This window comes from Nicotiana tabacum, chromosome 12 (genome assembly GCF_000715075.1).
Source record: "Nicotiana tabacum cultivar K326 chromosome 12, ASM71507v2, whole genome shotgun sequence".
Taxonomy (NCBI): Eukaryota; Viridiplantae; Streptophyta; class Magnoliopsida; order Solanales; family Solanaceae; genus Nicotiana; species Nicotiana tabacum.
Genome location: NC_134091.1, coordinates 32,913,082 through 32,933,196, shown reverse-complemented (window position 1 = coordinate 32,933,196; position 20,115 = coordinate 32,913,082). Strand labels below are relative to the sequence as shown.

Sequence of the window (20,115 nt, the reverse complement as noted above, 5' to 3'; positions counted from 1 at the left end):
TTGAAGCCAACGGCACTCTGCTATTGCTAATCTAAGCCTCTGAACTATCAATCAAATACAATGAGGATAGACCATGTTTAACTTGAATGTATTACTATGTAAGATAAAAGACCGAGATATATATTTACAGAGACCTCATAGGAAGAGAGGACAGCTGAGAAGAATTAAAATATAATACAGTGAAACACGTCACCAGGAAAGACTGCACAGAAATATGAATTACAATTGGATCAAACTTCAGCTGGTTTGGGACCCAAAATTTTCAATCGACTTGGTTAACTATATATTCCACTCTCTTCCTTCCCATGCCAGCATGTCCAACGGATAAACTTCATATCCACCATCTGTAGTAAAACACACACGTTAATACAACACAAGCAAGACTGCAGCACCTACAGCATTCCAAAACTAAAGCAACCCGGTCAAACGCAAACAAGCTTCAACGACAAAATGGTTAAAACCCAGGTACAACATTTTGCTCGCTTCTGTCACACTCCTTGAAATTCTCTCATCGGTGTACTGTAGTGTATTAAGCCCAACCTCAAACCCCTACCTCAGAAGTAAAATTCGCTAAGCCACCTACTAGGTCATCTATGAATGACACGAGACGATGAAACTTGCACTTCTGTTAATTTTACTGATGAATAGAAAAAATGTGTTACATAGTGAGCACAATACTATGGGCATATATGCAAAACGAACTTGTTAGTCCAACAACAAAGAAACAATAACCTATGTCCCCTTTTTCACCCAAAAAGACCAAACACAAAAAAAAATATTGGATTACCGATCTTGATCAAATATTCATTTTGCCTTAATGAGCATCTTTACATTGCTGCATTTTTGGCACATTGAGCTAATTTAAAGATAAATGGCACCATAAACCATATGCATGTTCGTATTATTGCAATTAGAACATGAATGAACCCGTATTAGGTGCAACGTGACCATCTTTTGCTAAATCACTGGTAGCATGTGACTTCCAAATGCTCCCTATGGGCTAGTCAAGGAAAGTCATCTGACTGAGGATACATTAACCATGCATCATTATCGTCACTCTAGCCTTATCTATAGAAATCTTATCAGATACATCTACCATGCATCATTGTTGTTACTCTAGCATTATCCACGAGAATCTTATCAGAAAAAATTCCTAGGATGTACAGGAACAATGACTTATCAGATATTGGTGTGCATTTTCTCAAACAAGAAGTTGCCAGAAAGCTACCATTGCTATAGTTTGTAGGAACTCAGAAGAAGGTGATGCAAAAGCTCATACATCAATATTTCAGTTCAAGTGGAACTTTCAGGTATATCACACAATTGACAGACACAAAAAGTTTGCACGGGTTAGATAACAATTTATCATACCAGTATTTAAGAAAATCAGCTTAACCTTCTCAGCTTTGCGTGCATTCGAATGGATGTAAGCTGCCTTCTGTAAACTCGTGCATCCTAAATCTCTCCAAAAATTCAAAAGGCCTGCAGAGAACAATATGTTTAGCTCGGAGTTGTCAGAGACTAACAGCTAAAATAGGAAAATATCCATTTCTCATCTATCAGTCAACGTGGAAGTCTGTCATTCTGGCATTATCAACACTACTATATTCTCATCAAGATTAGGTGATCTATTATATTTCTTAAGGTGCCTTACAACAAGAATGGAGGAACGGGTTTGAGCTAACATAAAGTAGCTTCAAAAACAGAGGAGAAAACAGGGTGAAACAGGGCTATGAGCTACCATGTCCAGGCTATAGAAATAAAAGACAGATCATGAATAATCGGATCACCCGAAGGAAGAAACTAACAGAGTCTGCTTTTCAATTCCATATTAGAGTTTTGACGGGTGAAGGGGAGCCTTTGAAGCAACGGTAAATTTGTCTCCGTGTGACCTATAGATAACGGGTTCGAGCCGTGGAAGAAGCCACTAATGTTATGTTTGCATTAGGGTAGGCAGTCAACATCACACTCCTTGGGGTGCGGCACTTCCCCGGACCCACACGGGATGCCTTATGCACCGCGCTGCCCTATTAAAGTTTTGACGGGTGTACAATAGAAGTTATGTCCCAAAGCATCTATAAAATCAATTTAAAAGAAAATGATAAGCCTGTTAAGTCTTACAAGACAGCTTCACGCGTGCGGCACAATCTGCGTTGATTGCTTTCCATTGCATCTAACACATTGGAAGTCTCTGGTCCTGCAGCTCCACCAGCCACAAGGGAAGGGACAGACGCACTCGGAGTCCAAATCTGAAAAGCAATACATGCACATGACTCTATGTAAATCTGCCATTACGAATAGTGACCACTATTCCCAAATACTTGTGCCATTTCTCTCTCACCTTAATGGTGCTATCAATTCCACTGGTAGCCACAACACAATCATATGGGTGGCACTGTACACAATTTACAACTGAATAGGGATGAAGGCCGAGATGTCAGACTAGATATAACATGGTATAACAACCACTGCAAAGTACAAGAACTTAACAAATTTATGAGAACAGAAAGAAAAATACCAGCTTCATCTCCATGAAGCATTTTTATCAATCTACCAGTTTGTTTCTCCCAAATAAACCATCTTCCATCATCACTTCCACAAGCAATATATTCACCTGCACAGGGATTTTCAAAACATATCCACTAAGATCCTTACAATAAAATGGCTAGCTGTGCTTAACAGAGCCATTAATTTACATGATGATTAGCACAGAAATAGAAAGGATCAATCTGACACATTTCAAATTTGAAAGTAGCTTAGAAAACCTTTAAATTCAACACATCATCAATAATCCTGATCAAAGTAGTAATGCCCAGAAAAACAAGGAGGTAAACTCACCAAGATTATGGAAAGACATGAGTTTCAGAATGATTGAGATGCTGTGACCAGCAACCAAAGTAAACCAGACTAAATATATAATCGGTCCAAATAGCCAGAAAGATGATCAATTTCTTCTAAAGAACACATCCAATGTTTGAAATTTCTCCACATCACCCAAAATCATGGACCAGTAAATTTGCTATCACTCAATAAACTGAATCCATAATCCAGGCAGATCCACCTCTTTACCAAGAATCTGATAATAGCAAAAACTAGGTATACTGAAATCCAACTCTCTTCATCTAAAGTGCCAGTGAGAAGGCAAAATGGTACCACTGAACAAAGGCAAGATTTTCGCATGCCTGCAGAAGCAGCTCGTGCAGTTGCTCCTCTAGCAGCTGCTGAGGTTAGTGCCTTAAAATGTATCATCCCCTAAATTTATTGATCATATTGATTCATTTGTTCCATCTGACACTATGCTACATTCTTTTTACTGTTTTGTTTTTGTCTTTGTTTCATTGGTCACTTTTCCACATCATAGCATCTGAACTACAAATGGCAGATATAGAGGCTCTGACTGTGAAGAAATTGGAGTTTTTTTTCCTGGGGTTTTTTTTTGGGGGGAGGGGGTGGGGGACAAATCTGGCTATAAAACAAAAGTAACATTTTGGGACTCTTTAACTTTTTTTAAAGATTATGCCACGTCTTTGTTTCATTGGTCACTTTTCCACATCATAGCATCTGAACTACAAATGGCAGATATAGAGGCTCTGACTGTGAAGAAATTGGAGTTTTTTTTCCTGGGGTTTTTTTTTGGGGGGAGGGGGTGGGGGACAAATCTGGCTATAAAACAAAAGTAACATTTTGGGACTCTTTAACTTTTTTTAAAGATTATGCCACGTCTTTGTTTCATTGGTTACTTTTCCACATCAGAGCATCTGAACTACACGTGTTTCGTTTTTTTTACTCTCATGGTGAAGGGTTAAATAGACACATATTGCAGTGAGGTTCAGAGGCCCAATAAGTTATGGTCTCAATTGAGGCGCCTAAATGAAAAAAATTGACAAGTTCAGGGGGCTGCCTATGTATTCTTTTTTTCTTTTGTTTTTTTGGAGAAGACAGCCAATGTATTCAGCCAAAAGAGAGATTTCTCAAATGGGATATTGAAAAGGCTAAGCTAGGTGTAGCCTGCTCCTCCTACAATTTTGCTTGAACTTGTCAAGCCCGGTGCCTATGCGATTATTAAGGCATGGTGCTATTGTAAAATTGGTGGAGTGACTTGAATCAAGTTTGTCTAGAGAGGCACAGCAGAGAGTGCATTCATGAATGTATCCCGTAAACCAATCAATCTTTCCGTTACATATCGGAGACAGGGAACCAGCTCAGCAGGAGCAGTGTTGTAAATAGCGCTCGCCTCAGCCCTAATAGCGTGAGGCGTAGCGATGCGAGCATCCAACGCCTTTTTCCTCTGTTGCGTTGCATTTTCAAAATAGCGCTCGCCTCTACCTGTGTAGCGAGAGGCGACTGTAGCGTCGCTTTTTTAAAAAATAAAAGAAAAAGCGCAGGGAATAAAAGAAAAAGACCCGCGATTAGGGCTTTCAGGGATTTCTTTCTTCAAGCTTCAAGCAGCCGAGCAAACCAGCGATTTGTTTCTCCAAGTCGACCCACCCACAACGATTCTTCTTTCTTCTTCATCTCTTTTGCCATTTTCTTCTTCATCCAAGTCGACCCAGCCAGATACGCTTCTCTTCTTCTCCTTTGTTCTTCTTCTGCCTTTTTTTTTTCGTTTCTTCTTTCACCTTTCTTTCTTTCTTTCTTCCTTTTTCTTCTCTTTTTTTTTTTTGGCTCTGTTTTTGATCGAGCAGCACTCAACAGAGAGTAGCATTCAACTTTGTTTTTGCTCTGTTTTTTATCGAGCAGCACTATCTATTGAGTATTTAATTTTTGAATTGATATATTTATTAATATATTGTTGATATTGTCGCTTCAAATTTAATATTTTATTTTTTGTATAAATTGTCGCTTCACATAAAAAGGTGAGCGCTTCGCTTCTCGCCTCCCGCCTCAGTGAAGCGGGCTCTCGTCGCTATTTGTCGCCACACGCTATCCAAAACACTGAGCAGGAGTAGGAGCGCATGTCGCCAAGTGGATCAAGGCAGTGGCAAATCGAACCCTCACCAATAAGGTGAAAGTTCAACCAACTGGATTGCTAAGATTTCCCAGTGAGATTACACTTAATTGAAAAAGAGTATATGTACAATTGCTCGTGCCATTTTATCCTCGTGAGATTGGTTATCCTATTAAGGGAAGGTAAATCTGATCAGATGAGCTAACTCCACGGTAACTTACTCAAACCACCTACTCCTACATAAGAAGGCAACGAGAAATGAGCTACATGAATGATCTCTAACCAACTACTCCTACATTAGAAGGCGATGAGAGAAATGAGCTACATGAATGATCTCTATGCTGTCACAACAGGTATTCCTAGAAACTATGACAAAGCTCAGCGTTGGTAAAAAACAGCAATTATTCCTCAATCCTAATTAATTGGGTTGACTATATGAATCATCAATATCACGCTACTTGAACCCATTTCAACCCAACAAGCAACAGTTGCTCTTTCAGGACAAATTATGTTATCTAACACTTAAAGTTCTCTAGATTACAAATATCTAAAGAAACTAAAGAACTCCAAGCGAACTTATGGTTCTCTATATTTACTATTGGTTTACAAATTTCTAAACAAGCTAAAGACTTTCCAGCAAACACTAACATAAAATAATAGCATCAACATCACTAAGCCTTAATCTCTTTTTTTGATGAAGTAAGAGAATTTCATTAAATGGTATCAAGAAGATGCATAGCCAAAATATACAACAAAAGAGTGTCTGCTCATGTACATCATTAAGCCGTTAATCTCTTATCAACTATATGGATCTTTTGCTTGCATATAGCCAAATCCACGTGGATTCTTAGAGATTGGTCTTTTGAGACAAATTTCCTTCTACGTTCATCCTCTTTTAACAACCTTCAACCATCATAGTGTCACACATACAGACCAATTGACTTAGACGTCTACGTAGGCTTAATTTCTTAGTTTAACAGATCCTTCTGAAAGAGATTACAGGGGAGCAAAGCAGATGAAAGGCAGTTCTTCTACTCAACTATAATAACCAGATAATGTTTCAGGATAATCATGAATATCTGCATGGAAACCATTAAAAAAAGTTGAATATACCTCGTTCTCCAAGAAAGCTCGCCTGTTTTATATCAGTGCCTACGTTGCAATGACCAACATATCTTTGCTTCATATCTATCACTGCTTCAGGCTGCAATATAATTTGAGAGAACAAAAAAGAGCACTGTTTAAACAAGGAAACAAACTTGATATTGAAAGACAAGATGTGCAGGCATCCAGATAACAAGGGGGAAGAAACTTCTCTGAGCAAGAAATGTTCAACTTTTAGAAAATTTGGCTTTCCTGAGCATATTGACATCCTTTTTAACAAATTAAATCCAAGACTGCCTACTGTTCTACAAATTAGTAGTCGGTCTGCAGTATGAGTATTGTGACACTTTTTAACAAATGAAACTCGTGTCACCCAACTACAATTCCACAACTCATAAAGCAGTCTACACAATGGTATGTCAAAGACAATTACAGTGATCAATTGGATGCATCTGATTATTTTTATCACATTTCACACTTCAGTTCATCTTCTAAAACCTATGATACCTTTGAAATTTAAATAATAAACCTCAAAACTGTTGGTCAAGTAAGAAAATAAAATTCAGTTCCATAGGAGTATGGGCAAATTATGTGAACTATCTGTTGGACATAACCAAGCGTTGGAGCAGGGGGATTCATAAGCAACAGAAACCAGCAAGTCACCACTCACAATCTACCCAGACGGCCAGACCAGCCACCAAGTGCAGTGTTATGCTTTGAGACTCAGAATACAATTCAAAGTATAAAACCAGTTGCCGGAAAGAGATTCGAGATGATATTAGGGACTTTTGGCTTAGATTAGCTCTTCTGGAAACAAAGAAAAAGAGATACTAATCAGGTAAAAACAACCTAACCAGCAGTTCAAGATATAGAGATTTAATATCATATGCAGAACCATTGCTACACTCATGACCTCAATAGACAAAAAGCCTCAACAAAACACAAAGATGCACAAGCATATCAAAGCAAACACATCACAGTAAAAGAATAGAGAAAAGAACATCTTTTCTTAATCCAGAGAATAAATAAAGAGAAACTTTACAGCATAGAAAAACAACATTCAAGCCAAAACCTTGTAAGCTGCTTTCTCTTTTTGACTCGAGGTTGGCGAACCACTAGCACCATTTGCTCGTCCAGTCTCCCCAGTGGAATCACCTCTCCTATGAATTCTTAAGTTCAAACTTCCATGGAGGACATCGGGATCAACATCCCGTCCTTCATCACCAGATATTGATGTTTCAAAAGCCAATTCTAACTCCTCGTCATCATCAGAATCATCTCTTTCAGACCTGGGACCATCTTGCGATGCATCACTGTTTGCGTCTGAACGATAAAGTATGTCACTTAGAGATAATACTCTTCCTGCCCGAGGATCTGACCTAGATTCTCCTCCATTTGCCTTATTTGCTTTGTCTGCTTCAGCTGTAAATCCAGGAATATTGTTGGTACGCATTAAAGCATGAATATGAATTAGCATTCCCAACAAGAATAAGCTCGAGTGAAATGAATCTCGAATCCTCCACAATATCGAGTTCTCTACAGCTATATTCCATCCATAGAAATAACTACAAAAATCATTTTAACATTGAAGCTATAATAAGAGTTCTGAAAGACTAATCAGAAAGTGACACACAAGAACAAAATTGACATCGAGTTGAAGGGAGCAGTGATTCCCAGAGGACCGAAAACAGCAGCACAGACAGGAAAACATGAACATAGTCCTTATGGTGGTGGCAAAATAACATAATTAGGAAAACCCGGTAAACTCATGGTGCTCTAGGGTCTTCAATAACTCATCAGCTAGTCATGGATAAGGAAAACTACAAACAAGTTTACAGAAGTACTGGGAAAAGGGAACTGAAAGATTTAAAAACTAGAATATATTCAGCAGTAGTCTAGTGTTTCAATAGGATTTTGATAGAGCTCGAATTGATACCAGCTTAACATTTTTTGTTTTAGGCCAGAAACTACTAAAATCACAGGCTCAATATGTAAGTCACTAACCTGCAGCGATATTATCTTTTATACTCTCCACCTTTAGGGCAACTTCAGAATCAGATGGAGCCGAGGATTGAGCGCCAATAGCGAACTCCAATGCTTCTTTATGCTTACCCAACTGCAGATAATATCAGTAACAATCAAGTGCTAAATGCAAAATCAGATGAATAATCAATTACCCACTATCCTAGCCTGCAAATATATATATGTAGGTATGGATAGCGACAAACAATACCTAATTAGATCAAAGGTATATAATATGGAGGATTAGTGCATATTTGAAACCAAACCAAGGGAGACTTATTTCCTAAATAGTATTAATAATTAACATTCTTTTTTTAGCAAGCTAATAAGTAACATTCTCAACCTTATAAAAAAAATTAACATTCTTGGGAGGCAAAAAATTATCAAGTGCTAGAAACATTAATCATAAACTTAACTAAAATAACGTAAGCAAAAGTATCTAAACCATTTACAAGGTTTACTAATAAGAATGACTGGTAAAATCCACTTTTCCCAAGTTATTTCATGACTGAGAAGAAAAACTTATTCTAAAGAGAATCCTAAAACTTCAAATGATTTTGATATCATATCACAGTATGAGTTAAAATATGACTAAAAGCATATACATCGCCTTAAATTTTGAGTACATCATAAATATGATGCACAATCACCTTTGGTATTTCTCGCTGATAATTGATACTCCAATGCGATATTGGAAAAAGAAATGCCAGAGAAGGACGATTACAACCAAGCAAGAAAAATCATATGGCTAAGAGGACTGCGACCATGAATGGAGGGATGAGCGCAAATGCCCACATATGCCCACATGGGAATTGGGCGCTTACTTCTATCCAGCATATGAACAAAAAATATTTTAGCCACGGAATCCTACAAACACTGAATAACATACCTGTGAAAGAGCATCAGCGATCAAAAGAAGAGGCCTAAAGGAAGATGAATTGAGCTTTCTAGCTCTATGACAATCTCTTATAGCCATATGTGCATCATTTTTCCACTTCCTCTGATAAAAGGCCAAAGATTTTTTAAATTAGGTATACTATCCTTAAATAAGCGTTAGCGCAGTACAATAAGGAAATTGTCTGACTTCAGACACCTTGAGCAATATTGCTGCACGAGTGCATAAACATTCGAAGGTTAGAAGGGGACCAATGTCATCCCTGCAACCGTCCAAGACTTCATTACAAGCTTCTATCCCATAATAAAAGTTGGAATCTTCTTTCAAAGACTTCATTGCCATCTGAATCAATTTTTTGCACTTTTCTAGCTGGAGAAGAAGGAAAAAACAATGATTATGATTTGTCATCCTAAAGCAAGAGAAAGCAAAATGCAAGTTTTTATCACTTTGGGCCAGGAAGCAGGAGATCATGGGAGGGGTAAAGAAGGAAGAATAACCTTGGTAGCTGGAATTCTTTTCGATGAAGAACCGTTTACAAAGATTCCACTAACTGATGATTGCAATTCGATTCCATTGAGCAAGGGAGCAAAATTCATCAGGTTTGATACATCTCCTGAAGTATACGGCATAGAACCTCCATGTGCTACAACCAATAAAAAATTCATCAATCATAAGACAGTAACATAACCAGAGCTTCAAGTATGATTTATCTTAAGCATTCAAGCACAAAGAATGTAATATCTCCGCAGGTAGTAGTGCATCAAGTTACTTTCAACTCACACACTTTCGAATATCACATGCACGTGGACCAAGCACTTGAAGCAAGTAGACAGGGCTAAAATCATTTGTCAATTAACCTTGAACAACACCCAGTATATCTGGCACGGGCGCTCATGCACAAAGAGTTACAGTTTTTCTAACAAATCAGATACTTACATGAATGTGGCACCAAGACTGTGTAAAAATACAAGCACAGTGATCCCGAGATCAGTGTACCACTTACCAAAAGAAGACCACCATCAACAAACAATAAAAAGAAGCCAACTACAATAAATTTTGCTCTCCCCTCAACGAGGTCTCCACCTTGACAAGGATGAAGAGCAACTTAATGAGTAACTAACAGAGGTCACTGACATAAAAACAAGCTTCCTCATGCACGAAGTGCTCTGTGCTACCCCGATGGTACAGAACAAACGTAAGATCGCATTAATTACACATAAAAAGACCCAGAAATATTGTGTGCTTATTATATAATACTATTAGTATGTTCTTCATTATCATACCTTATCAACAAACGCACATCTTCTTTTCTTCTTTCCTCCATATTGCTTATCTTTCAAACTTGTTAAAACACTAATTAAAGTTGGCTTCAACAACATGAGGAAGAGCAGCAGAAAAAACATAGTATAATAATTGAATACTCAATACGAGAAATCTCTAACAGAATTCCTCAAGTACTGTCCTTGAACCCATTATAGCTAATACTGCACAAGTTAGATTCATCACACATTTCAAGTGATTCCAGAAACTGAAAGCACAAGGCGCACAACCATACGAGGTGGCAGAGGAAAGTGAAAACAGAATCAATAACAAAGTTACCGATTGTAAGATAGAATTAACGGAAGCTATGTACCAGGATTCACATCCATCAAGTATACATGTTCTCCACTGTAGCTAAGCAAAACCTCCTCTCCGTTAGGACTAAATGCGACATGAGTCAGATGAAAGCTGGAACGTCCCTGAGGAAAAAGAGAGAAAAATTCATCAGCTTCCATTTTCGAAGCCACGTGATATGCTACAATCACTTAGGAAAATAAGCAGTGATGGGTTACAGACTTACAGCAAGACTAATATGCGATATGTATGTGTGTGTGTATATATACGCACACACACACAGAGAACTAAGAAGAGTTGCTATTAAATGGATGTAAAACTAACTTTACATGGTAAGAAACTCTATAGAAATAGATATCCATTGTAAAATTCAGCCACAGCTGCACTAATCTAGTATGCTACTATTACATGGCCATGATAAAGTGGAGTAGCTCACTTTCTTTAAAGTGAGCTACTTCTCCAGTCCCTCCTTTTCCAGTGTTGTTGCATTGCAGTTTACACAAACACACACACACACCCCACAGATGGACCATGTAACCGTAGTTAAATTTTAAGATGGTTGGCAGCAACGAAAAACCATGTCAGAAGTGGATTACCCTCTTTGGATTAATCAAATTTTAATGTAGTCATGTTTTGCAGAAAAAAGCATGTGATCCTATTCAGGACCCCCTCCCCTCGTTTTCTCCCTCTAACAAAAAAAACGACTAGACAGCTCATTGATATCCACTTCCAACTACAGGATTGACAATATAGCATGTCGTGGACTACACAAGTTCCTTGCAAGAAATTCTCAATGATTTCTTGTTCTATGAAGTCAGAAGAAGGTTACAAGGAGGACATCTTCAGTGCAAGCAGCCGCAAACTGCAAAAAGAGATGAAGTGTTCCCGATGATCTACTAAAACCACTGTACCTCTAATGATAAAGAAATAATAGAAATTCTAGCTAGCAAAACTGTTAGCAGACTCTAAAGTTAGATAATGCAGAAACTGAAACTGAAACTAACACGATCAGAAAGATGCATTGGGCAGAAGTAGCTGACACAAGGTGGAGGTGGCAGCTTTTTTTGACTCGAGGATAATGGAGGCAGCATTCTCCTATCATACAACCGAGCAAAAGCATCACTGCAAAAATTAAATAGCAGATTAGAAAACCAGCAGTACGGCCTGAAATATACCCGTATTGCAATAAACTAGTAAAGACAACTACACCTTCCACCAACGAGGAGCAAATGAGGCCTTGTGGAGCTAATATCACACGACTTCAGAGCAAACAACTGTTTCGGAGGATCAGTTAATGATTTCTTAGCTCCACAGCGTAAGTCAAGCTGTGATCACGGACCAAACATATCGAAATGCAAACTGTTTAGATACATCACAGCTTAAATCAAAGTTCTTAACATTCATATCAACTCGCTTGACTACAAATGCAGATCGACTATTTGGAAACATTAAAATCAACCACTCGAGAAAGAATCAAAGTCTTCAAAAGTTGCAGTTATGGTTATACAACAAATGTAAAAATCAATACTAATCATATAAAACTTCTTGAGTTGGCAGCTAAAGCTTCAGGCTAGCCAAGGAAAAACTATTAGAGCACCAAACACAGTTACCTTTGCCAAAATTACAAAAAAGTATACCCAAAGCACTTTATGATGATGTCACAACAAAGCAAGAAAAAAAACACTCATTGATGAGGCAGCTGTAACTTGATCTTCTTATAAGAGAGATAGGGGACCTTTAGCCTTTGGGTGAAGCAGGAAATATAATTCAGCACAACGCAGAGTGTGTTAGGACTAACAAGTATATTACGGCATTCTTGACGAGAAGAACCAGCTGGGGGACAAGACGCACCCTCCCGTAAGTCATGCTGCCTCACTGTCCCATCTTCACTAGCACTCCATACTACATGAGGATTCCCAACTTCAACCTATTATTGGAAACAGCAGCATATACTATAAATAGAAAGGAAATAAAATCCACAAATACTTGATTATCACTTAAAAGGATGTTTCCCGCTGCCTGAACACCTACAGCTATTTTTTTAACCCTCCTGGTATGACACTGAAATAGAACGGATGGAGTCAAAGCACTGTCTTCAGCACCTCTTCCCTTTAGATGAGACAAATGAAAAAGACGAACCTGCCATATAAAGTAAATATAAAGAGAGCATTAATTTCTGAAAAACCCACTCAAGGCAAGTGAACAGCATCGTTATAAAAACACACAAAGGTTTGGTGTATCAATAAACTACTTCAGCATCTCCTGCTCCAGAAACGACTAGCTCATCTGAAGTTTCTGGAACAAACTTCGTGCAGAATATGTTGGCAGTGTGACCGGTCTCAATGGAATGCAAAAGTTTGCGGCTTGAATAATTCCATATATTCATCTGCATCAAATAAAGTTTTTTTTCACTCAGATTTTAGTGAGCAAACACAAGATGCCAAATATCAACTGACCCAGGGAATGCAATACAGATACAATAACCATAAACTAAGGGGCCCCAAAAATAACCTGCAAAGTGCAAAAGAAATTGTGAACAATTGCTCACAAGATTCTCAACCAGCTCTTCGACAAACTGTTCCATCTTCAAGTCGCACTCGAGAGCTGTTGCCAGACTACTCCTGGCAGACCCAGCGGCAGCCCTTGCTTTGATTTCTTTTTTGTGTCAGTAATAGCTCTTCATTTAAACTAGATGTAACAAAGCATCTCTGAAGATTTACATTCCATCTTAAGTTTAAGTTTATATAAAACTTTCTTTTATTCAATCAACTCTAGATTTGAAAAATAGGATAATTCTCTATCTCAAATTCTTAGCCTCCCTTCACAGGAATATATTCGTGTGAACCCTAACTGTTTTCACGCGTGACCAAAACTCCAAATAATTGTTACATCACAATTCATGGAGGTCCTCAATTTCAAAGATGCAGGATCATTCAGTAGCCGTAACATCACAAGGAGCAAAACTTGTGTATGCAGTTATTTGAATTTTGTTGCTTATTATGAGTGCCATTTGCAAGTTATGGATGAACACAGATGGATCATCCATCTCGGAGGAAAACTATGAACGAGACACCAGAAACAAAGAATTACCAAGTGAAGAAGGTTAGTACTCATCCTAAACGATAAGAATAAAGAAACAAATCTCACAGCTTGTTGAGCAATGTTCTGTATCACCTATCCACCAAATTTTACAATCCATGGCAAGAATAGCTTTCCCTTTTCCCAAGGGAATAGCAACAAGTAAAGTGGATCAGGGCATAAAGCCATAAACTGAGTTTTTATGTTGATGCCAGAGAAATATTAGTAAACGCCTACACCTTCTCACTTTAGATCACTACAATACCAAATTCCTCAGAGGACATGCCACTCTCTACCAGGTAGAGGATCATGATTGAAAGGAAAAGATTTCCAAAGCAAGTCACTGCCACGATGTTAGAGAGGAGACTTAGCCCTGGGCTGCTATTTGAATGCCAATTTTCTAAATGAGCAAGAGAAATAAAGACCATTTGATCTGAAATGGTTCATCTGAAGTCTACAGTTATTGTTTACAACATTAGTAATCAACACATCAGCAGTCAAACTGGGTAAAATAAACAGATTGATTCAAGATATTCGGGACAAGGTAAGAGTGTCCTCCGTGGTGGACAAGATGCGGGAAGCGAAGCTGAGATGGTTCGGGCATGTGAAGAGGAGATGCACATATGTCCCAGTGAGAAGGTGTGAGAAGTTGGCCATGACGGGTCTAAGAAAAGGTAGAAGTAGGCTAAAGAAGTATTAGGGAGAAGTGATTAGGCAGAACATGGCACATCTGTAGCTTACCGAGGACATGACTCTTGATAGGAGGGTGTGGAGGTTGAAAATTAGGGTAAAGGGTTAGTAGATAGTCAAGCGTATTTCTTTTCCGTATCTGTAGCATTAATATTATTCTCGTACTTGCTTGTAGTTAGATTTCTATTACTACCGGTTATTTTTTTTGCTTCGGTTATCTTATTATCTTGCTGTTGTTCTTGCATCTTGTACTACTACTTTTCCACTTGTCCATTACTGCATTTCTTTTCAACAAAGTTCTAACTATGCTTTCTTGGGCCGATGGTTTATCGAAAACAGTCTCTCTATCTTGAAAGGTGGGGGCAAGGTCGGCATACACACTATCCTCCCCAGATCCCACTTGTGGGATTTCACTGGGTTGTTATTGTTGAAACATCTTTCCATTGACTTATGTGCTGACTAAAATGTATCAAAATGCAGATGTGACTCCTCCAGTACCATGATTGACTCAACTCTGTTCGAGTCAACCCTCACTGGATCACATCTAACCCATGGAACAAAATAGCAAATAAATCTCAAGGTTTTTGTTGACAGTCTTTTCCCACTTTGTTGTATTATGCAAACGTCACAATGAGCCGAATCATCAAAGACAAGATAAATGGTATTCAACAGGCAATAAATCCACAGCTAAAACAACTTGCGAAGTTCCCCATCCCCATCCTCGTCCCTGCGCTCATGGTAAACACTAAATAAAACTTCTCTGTCTGTCCAAGTCAAACACCTATGTTTTCGCACTTTGGAAAAAGAATGGGAATAGACTTGAGCCTCTCACAAGAAAACTACGTACAAAAATGATCAATATAAAACATAATAAAGAGTTTCAAATGACTACTAATCAACAACAATCTGTCTACTTGACAGGGTGGAATAAATATAAAGAACATATATATAAGTATGTGGTTCTTGTCAGGGCTATCTTGCAGACTCTAAAGCCGACCCAGCTATCACATTGAGAAGCTTTTAACAGTTCATCTAAAATAGAAGAATAAGGGAGCAACGAGGCGTAGAGAGTATCATACTCTTGTATCATCTGATCCAGATATCAAAAGAGAGCCTTTTGAGTTCCAAGCTATCGCATTCACACAACCCTGATGCCCCTGTTAAACAATGAACAAACCCTTGAGACTGTGAGCACAGACATATATATCCATGAGTCAACAAAGTACTACCAAACAGAAGTCCAATGGAGAAACTAACAGCATTTCTTAGAGGGTTTAACCGTCGTCTGCCACATGGACACTCAGACACCCACCTATATGCCTTTATGTGTCCAATTCTCTTCACATAGATTGAGAACCAGAAGCAGACATATCCTTTGCACGTACGCAGCATTTCATGTCTGGATGGAATACCCCCTTTTTTATTGTGAAATTCAAGGTTAGGTCTATTATTATACAATTTCTATTGAACAGTGTAAATTTAATTACAAAGCAGCATGAAAGAAATGGAGGATCAGAACTTAATTGCTAATGTGTGGAAGGAATTATAATACAGCTACATAATGGTTTGCTTATGAAAATATCTCTTTCAACTTCAAACAATTTATTAACCTACTCCCCAACCAACTCAACACATCAAAGTGAGTCATTTTTTGATGACGTGTATGCAAGTAAGGTGCAATTTTGACCACAATCATTTCACATAATGTTCTAGCATCTTGAAATATTAAAATTTGTATTCTGATCTAAGTTCTACATGCATAAACTTTATTGTAATCCATAATAAGAAAAAAATGTCTATATGATGCGCCTATTTATGTAAAGGAAAGAATACCACTTACATGGGCTGCACTTGAGAAAAAAGGTAAATAATTGACAACCTTAACTAGTTGATCTCCAGTAAAATAGGAAGAGGGTTTTAATGACTGTCATTTGCAATAAAAAAGATGAAAACAAATATTTTTAATCTTTAGCCCGACTCCGACAGAGAGATACCCAACTTTGAATCAGATTATGTCAGATAAAAGATACTATGAGATAAACACCTTAATGGTATGTGCAGTAGTGTTGTACTCATTAACGCACTCACCTCCAATTCTCTTTCTAAGGCCATTCTTTCCACCAAAGAGGAGTGCATCTGCAATCCATGACCTGAATCCTATAATGAATAGAAACCCAAGCAGAATACAGTGATGAGACGAAATATGCAGAAATGTAATGAGCTTAAAAACAGCAGAGAGAACCTTATTAGTAATCCAAATTACTAAGGGACTGGGAGTTTTGCTGGTCTCACATATAGGAAACAAAGAAGAAATATATTTCCGATGGCTGTAAAAGCATTTGATAAAATTTCAAAAAAGACTAACAAATGTGTAACTGCCCAAAGTCAAATCAAAGCTCTAAGCTCTTGTGATGGTTTTGTCTTGCAATTCTCAAAATCTAACAACATTGGTTTGAGTAAGAAAAGCAAATACATTTGCCCTTCACTTATTTATTCAGATTTTTAGTCGTCGGGAAATAGTTCTCATGTGTTGATTTTTCAACTTATTTCTTCTTTTTTTCAGAAAAGTAGTAACGAACACGATGAATAAAATGAGGGTTTGCGTTTATCGTTTCTTATTCCCATTTTCATAATTGATATAATTATTTAGAGCTACTTGTGCTCTTCTTTACATTACTTTTGGCTTGGAATGCATGAGTACGTATTTTAGAAAAAGAAGAATCATTTCTCGCTAATTAAAATTGGTGAAACATTAAAATAGTATGAGTAGGAATCATCAATCAAGAAGATCTAAAAATACGTAGAAAAGAGAGATAACATGCTAAAAGTTCGGAAAGAGAAGAGAACCAATCGAACCCTGTAATTGCTTAATTCATACTGCGCATACAGGTGTGTTTGTTTGATAGAAATATCTTCTTCAAGGTAAACAATTTCCGTGTTTGATTACCTTCAATTTTCGAAATGTTTTCTCCAACAAAATATTTTCCACTAAAAAAAAGAAAAATGATTTCCCTCTTATGAACAAAAGTGATTTTCCTTCACAAATATCTCAACTCATAATCAAAGCACTTACTTCATTCTAACTTCGACATTGTAGTATGTAGTACTTTAATAATCGAAAACATTGTTAAAAATATTATCTTCATACGTCATCCTATACCTTGTGTGTTTACGAAATGTCACCAACTTTTACATCGGACCAAACAGTAAAAATAAAACAAAAATTAATTCCCTAAAGAAATTATTTTCTATGTTACATTTTCCGTTGTGCCACAGGCATAAACTCCAATACTGACCACTAGTAAGGGCTTTAACCAGAGCTTGGATTTGATTTATGAAAATGGTAGATTGCTATTGCAAACACTTAGGGGTCGTTTGGTAAGCGGACTAAGTTATCCCGGGATAATAATCCCACGATTATAATTCCTGGACTATTTTATCCCACCTGGGAAGTGGGATAAAATAATCCCAAGTTTGATGGGATAAGGGGGATACGATGGGATATACAGTATTAAGTCTATTTATACCATCAACCAAACATGGTATAAATTTAATCCCTTACCTTATCCAACCTTATCCCGCGTACCAAACGACCCCTTAGGGTTTAAACGAAGACACGAGTCCTTCTAGGGGTGGCTTACTTGATTCAATCGAAGCTGCTTCAGAAACACTATGAAACATTTTCAGGGTATCCTTTTTTCCTGATAAGTATTTCTAGGGTGTCATAATCTGTTCAATCTGTTATAGCTAGTCTTATCTTTGCCATTAGCACAGCATAAATACTTTCTCATATGCATTTGTGTATGTTTTTATTTCTTGCCAGCACAATTTAGTATCATTGCTCTACTATTCCAAAATTAAATACTAAACAACCCATATAAAGTTTCTCCCTTCCCTTTCAAATTCAAGTTGGCTAGTGAGGGCAACCACGACAGTCACTAATAGGTCATCCTTATAGTTATAGTTGTTCCTATTATAATATCATACAAGATATTGTCCAATATAAGTGAAGGCATGAGTAATAAGTGATTATTGTTCAATGAAACTCAACATTTCATCCGCTGGAACCTTAGCTAGAAAGTTCGAATTACACTCGGAATGTGGTAAACTTTACACCACCAGTATTTCCTTACCTCACGTTACAACGCACAATTATTCAATATTCACTTAACTAACTGAAACTACAATCAATAATCATAGCTTATGGCATCATCATAACTTAAAAACTACATAGAAAAAGAAGCTCGTAGCAAACTGACGAAATTCAAAATAAAAACAGGTAACTGAATGAGGAGATGAGAATTTAGGCGTACATGGCGAACGTGGAGGGATCGTTTGTTGATCAAGTCAGTGATGTTGCCGTCGTGGAAACAGAGTGATTCCATTTGACGAAACTTCTAGAAATTGCACGGAAGAATCCAGAGAGTTCGAAAACCCTAGGTTGGTGAATTCGGAGAAGGTGGGAATGACGAGTGTATGTATCTACTGGCGATCATCAGAAACCAGTAGTATTGAACACGAACCGAAAGGAACAGAAGAGAAATGAAGAGTCGGTTGTTGTCATACGGCGTCGTTTAGCTCCACGTCTCAGCCACGAACCATTTTTGATCTTGTCATATGTTTTTATGTTGCTAATGAAATAGAATGTGAATTTCCACTTGCATCCATTCACAAAAAATTAATTCCTTATGCCGAAATTCATTGATCTGATAAATAGGTTCTTAATCAGGACTCGGAAAACTACTTGGCGTTCAAGTTTCCCTTTATTCATATGGGGATTAATACACCCTTGAGTGATAAGGTGATAGAGAAAATATTTATACCGCCTCAAAGGCGCGTGAGTAGAAAAGAAATTACTAAAAAGTGATTAAATTGTCCACCGGTTTCCAGTTAGCCACTACCCAATAACGACAACAATAACAAATCAAATATATTCCTACAAGTGGGTCTAAAGAGGGTAGTGAGTATGCACAGTTTATCCCTACTTTTTAAAAAGGTCAGAGGTTGTTTTTGATAGACCACCGGCTCAGGGATAAAAGAAAAGAGGCAATGATAAGAAAACCAATCAAAAAATCAAACGAAAATAAAAATTAAAAAAAAACACTAAGAGCCCGTTTGGACTAAGAAATTTTTTTTTTCGAAATGAGCGTTTGTTCATAAAATTTTTAATTTTCACTTAAGATGCATTTTGAAAATTTTCGAAAATTTGAAAAACTCCAAAAGGTTAGTTTTTTAAAAATTTCACTCAAATCACTCACAAAACTTCAAAAATAACCCAAAATTATATTCATGTCCAAACACAACTTTAAATTTCAAATACTATTTTCAGTTGAAAAATTTTTTCCCCCTATTTTAGAATTTTACAATTCTTATGTCCAAATGCCCACTAAGTAGTGCAACCAGAAAACCAAAGCGAAGACAACAATTGACCACTATCCAAATAATAATATTTAAAATTTTCTTATTTAATTTATCTTTTTTTCATTTTTCCACTTCCTTCTCAACATATCATGTCACGACCCCAATTTTCCTCCGTAGGTTGTCGTGACGGCACCTAGTCTCCAAGACTAGGTAAGCCTAATAAGTATGCGGAATAACCAAAACATTAAGCTAAAACTCAAAAACGTCAACAATTATAATAAATAAAAAAATTACAACTCAAGTATAAACAACTCCCAAAACCCAGTAGATATAAGTCACAAGCTCTAAAGAGAAATACTAAATATCCCTATACATTAGAGTCAACGAGGATAAGGTGACAATG

The 20,115-nt window shown here is 37.3% G+C and overlaps 1 protein-coding gene across 6 annotated transcripts; it reads right to left on the bottom strand.

Moving 5' to 3' along the window:
- Nucleotides 1–19,142, bottom strand: LOC107804409 (protein ALTERED SEED GERMINATION 2-like). 6 transcript variants are annotated; one of them, XM_075226323.1, is made up of 21 exons: nt 18,665–18,834; nt 16,440–16,508; nt 15,664–15,766; nt 15,431–15,508; nt 12,835–12,969; nt 12,615–12,722; nt 12,319–12,510; nt 11,793–11,908; nt 11,588–11,705; nt 10,603–10,708; nt 9,467–9,612; nt 9,168–9,338; nt 8,964–9,074; nt 8,057–8,168; nt 7,125–7,474; nt 6,062–6,152; nt 2,519–2,614; nt 2,342–2,412; nt 2,122–2,249; nt 1,372–1,482; nt 1–344 (listed from the first exon to the last, which is right to left on the bottom strand). In XM_075226323.1, the coding sequence occupies exons 5-20, from the start codon at nt 12,967–12,969 to the stop codon at nt 1,401–1,403; spliced, it is 2,133 nt and encodes a 710-aa protein (XP_075082424.1). In that variant the 5' UTR covers nt 15,431–15,508; nt 15,664–15,766; nt 16,440–16,508; nt 18,665–18,834; the 3' UTR covers nt 1–344; nt 1,372–1,400. The 6 variants fall into 6 exon arrangements, 5 of the variants coding, with proteins under 5 accessions (XP_075082424.1, XP_016483776.1, XP_075082422.1 ...); XM_016628290.2 differs by lacking the exon at nt 15,664–15,766 and having other exon boundaries at nt 12,382–12,510; nt 18,665–19,142; XM_075226321.1 differs by lacking the exon at nt 15,664–15,766 and having other exon boundaries at nt 18,665–19,121.
- Nucleotides 19,143–20,115: the final 973 nt, after the last annotated feature.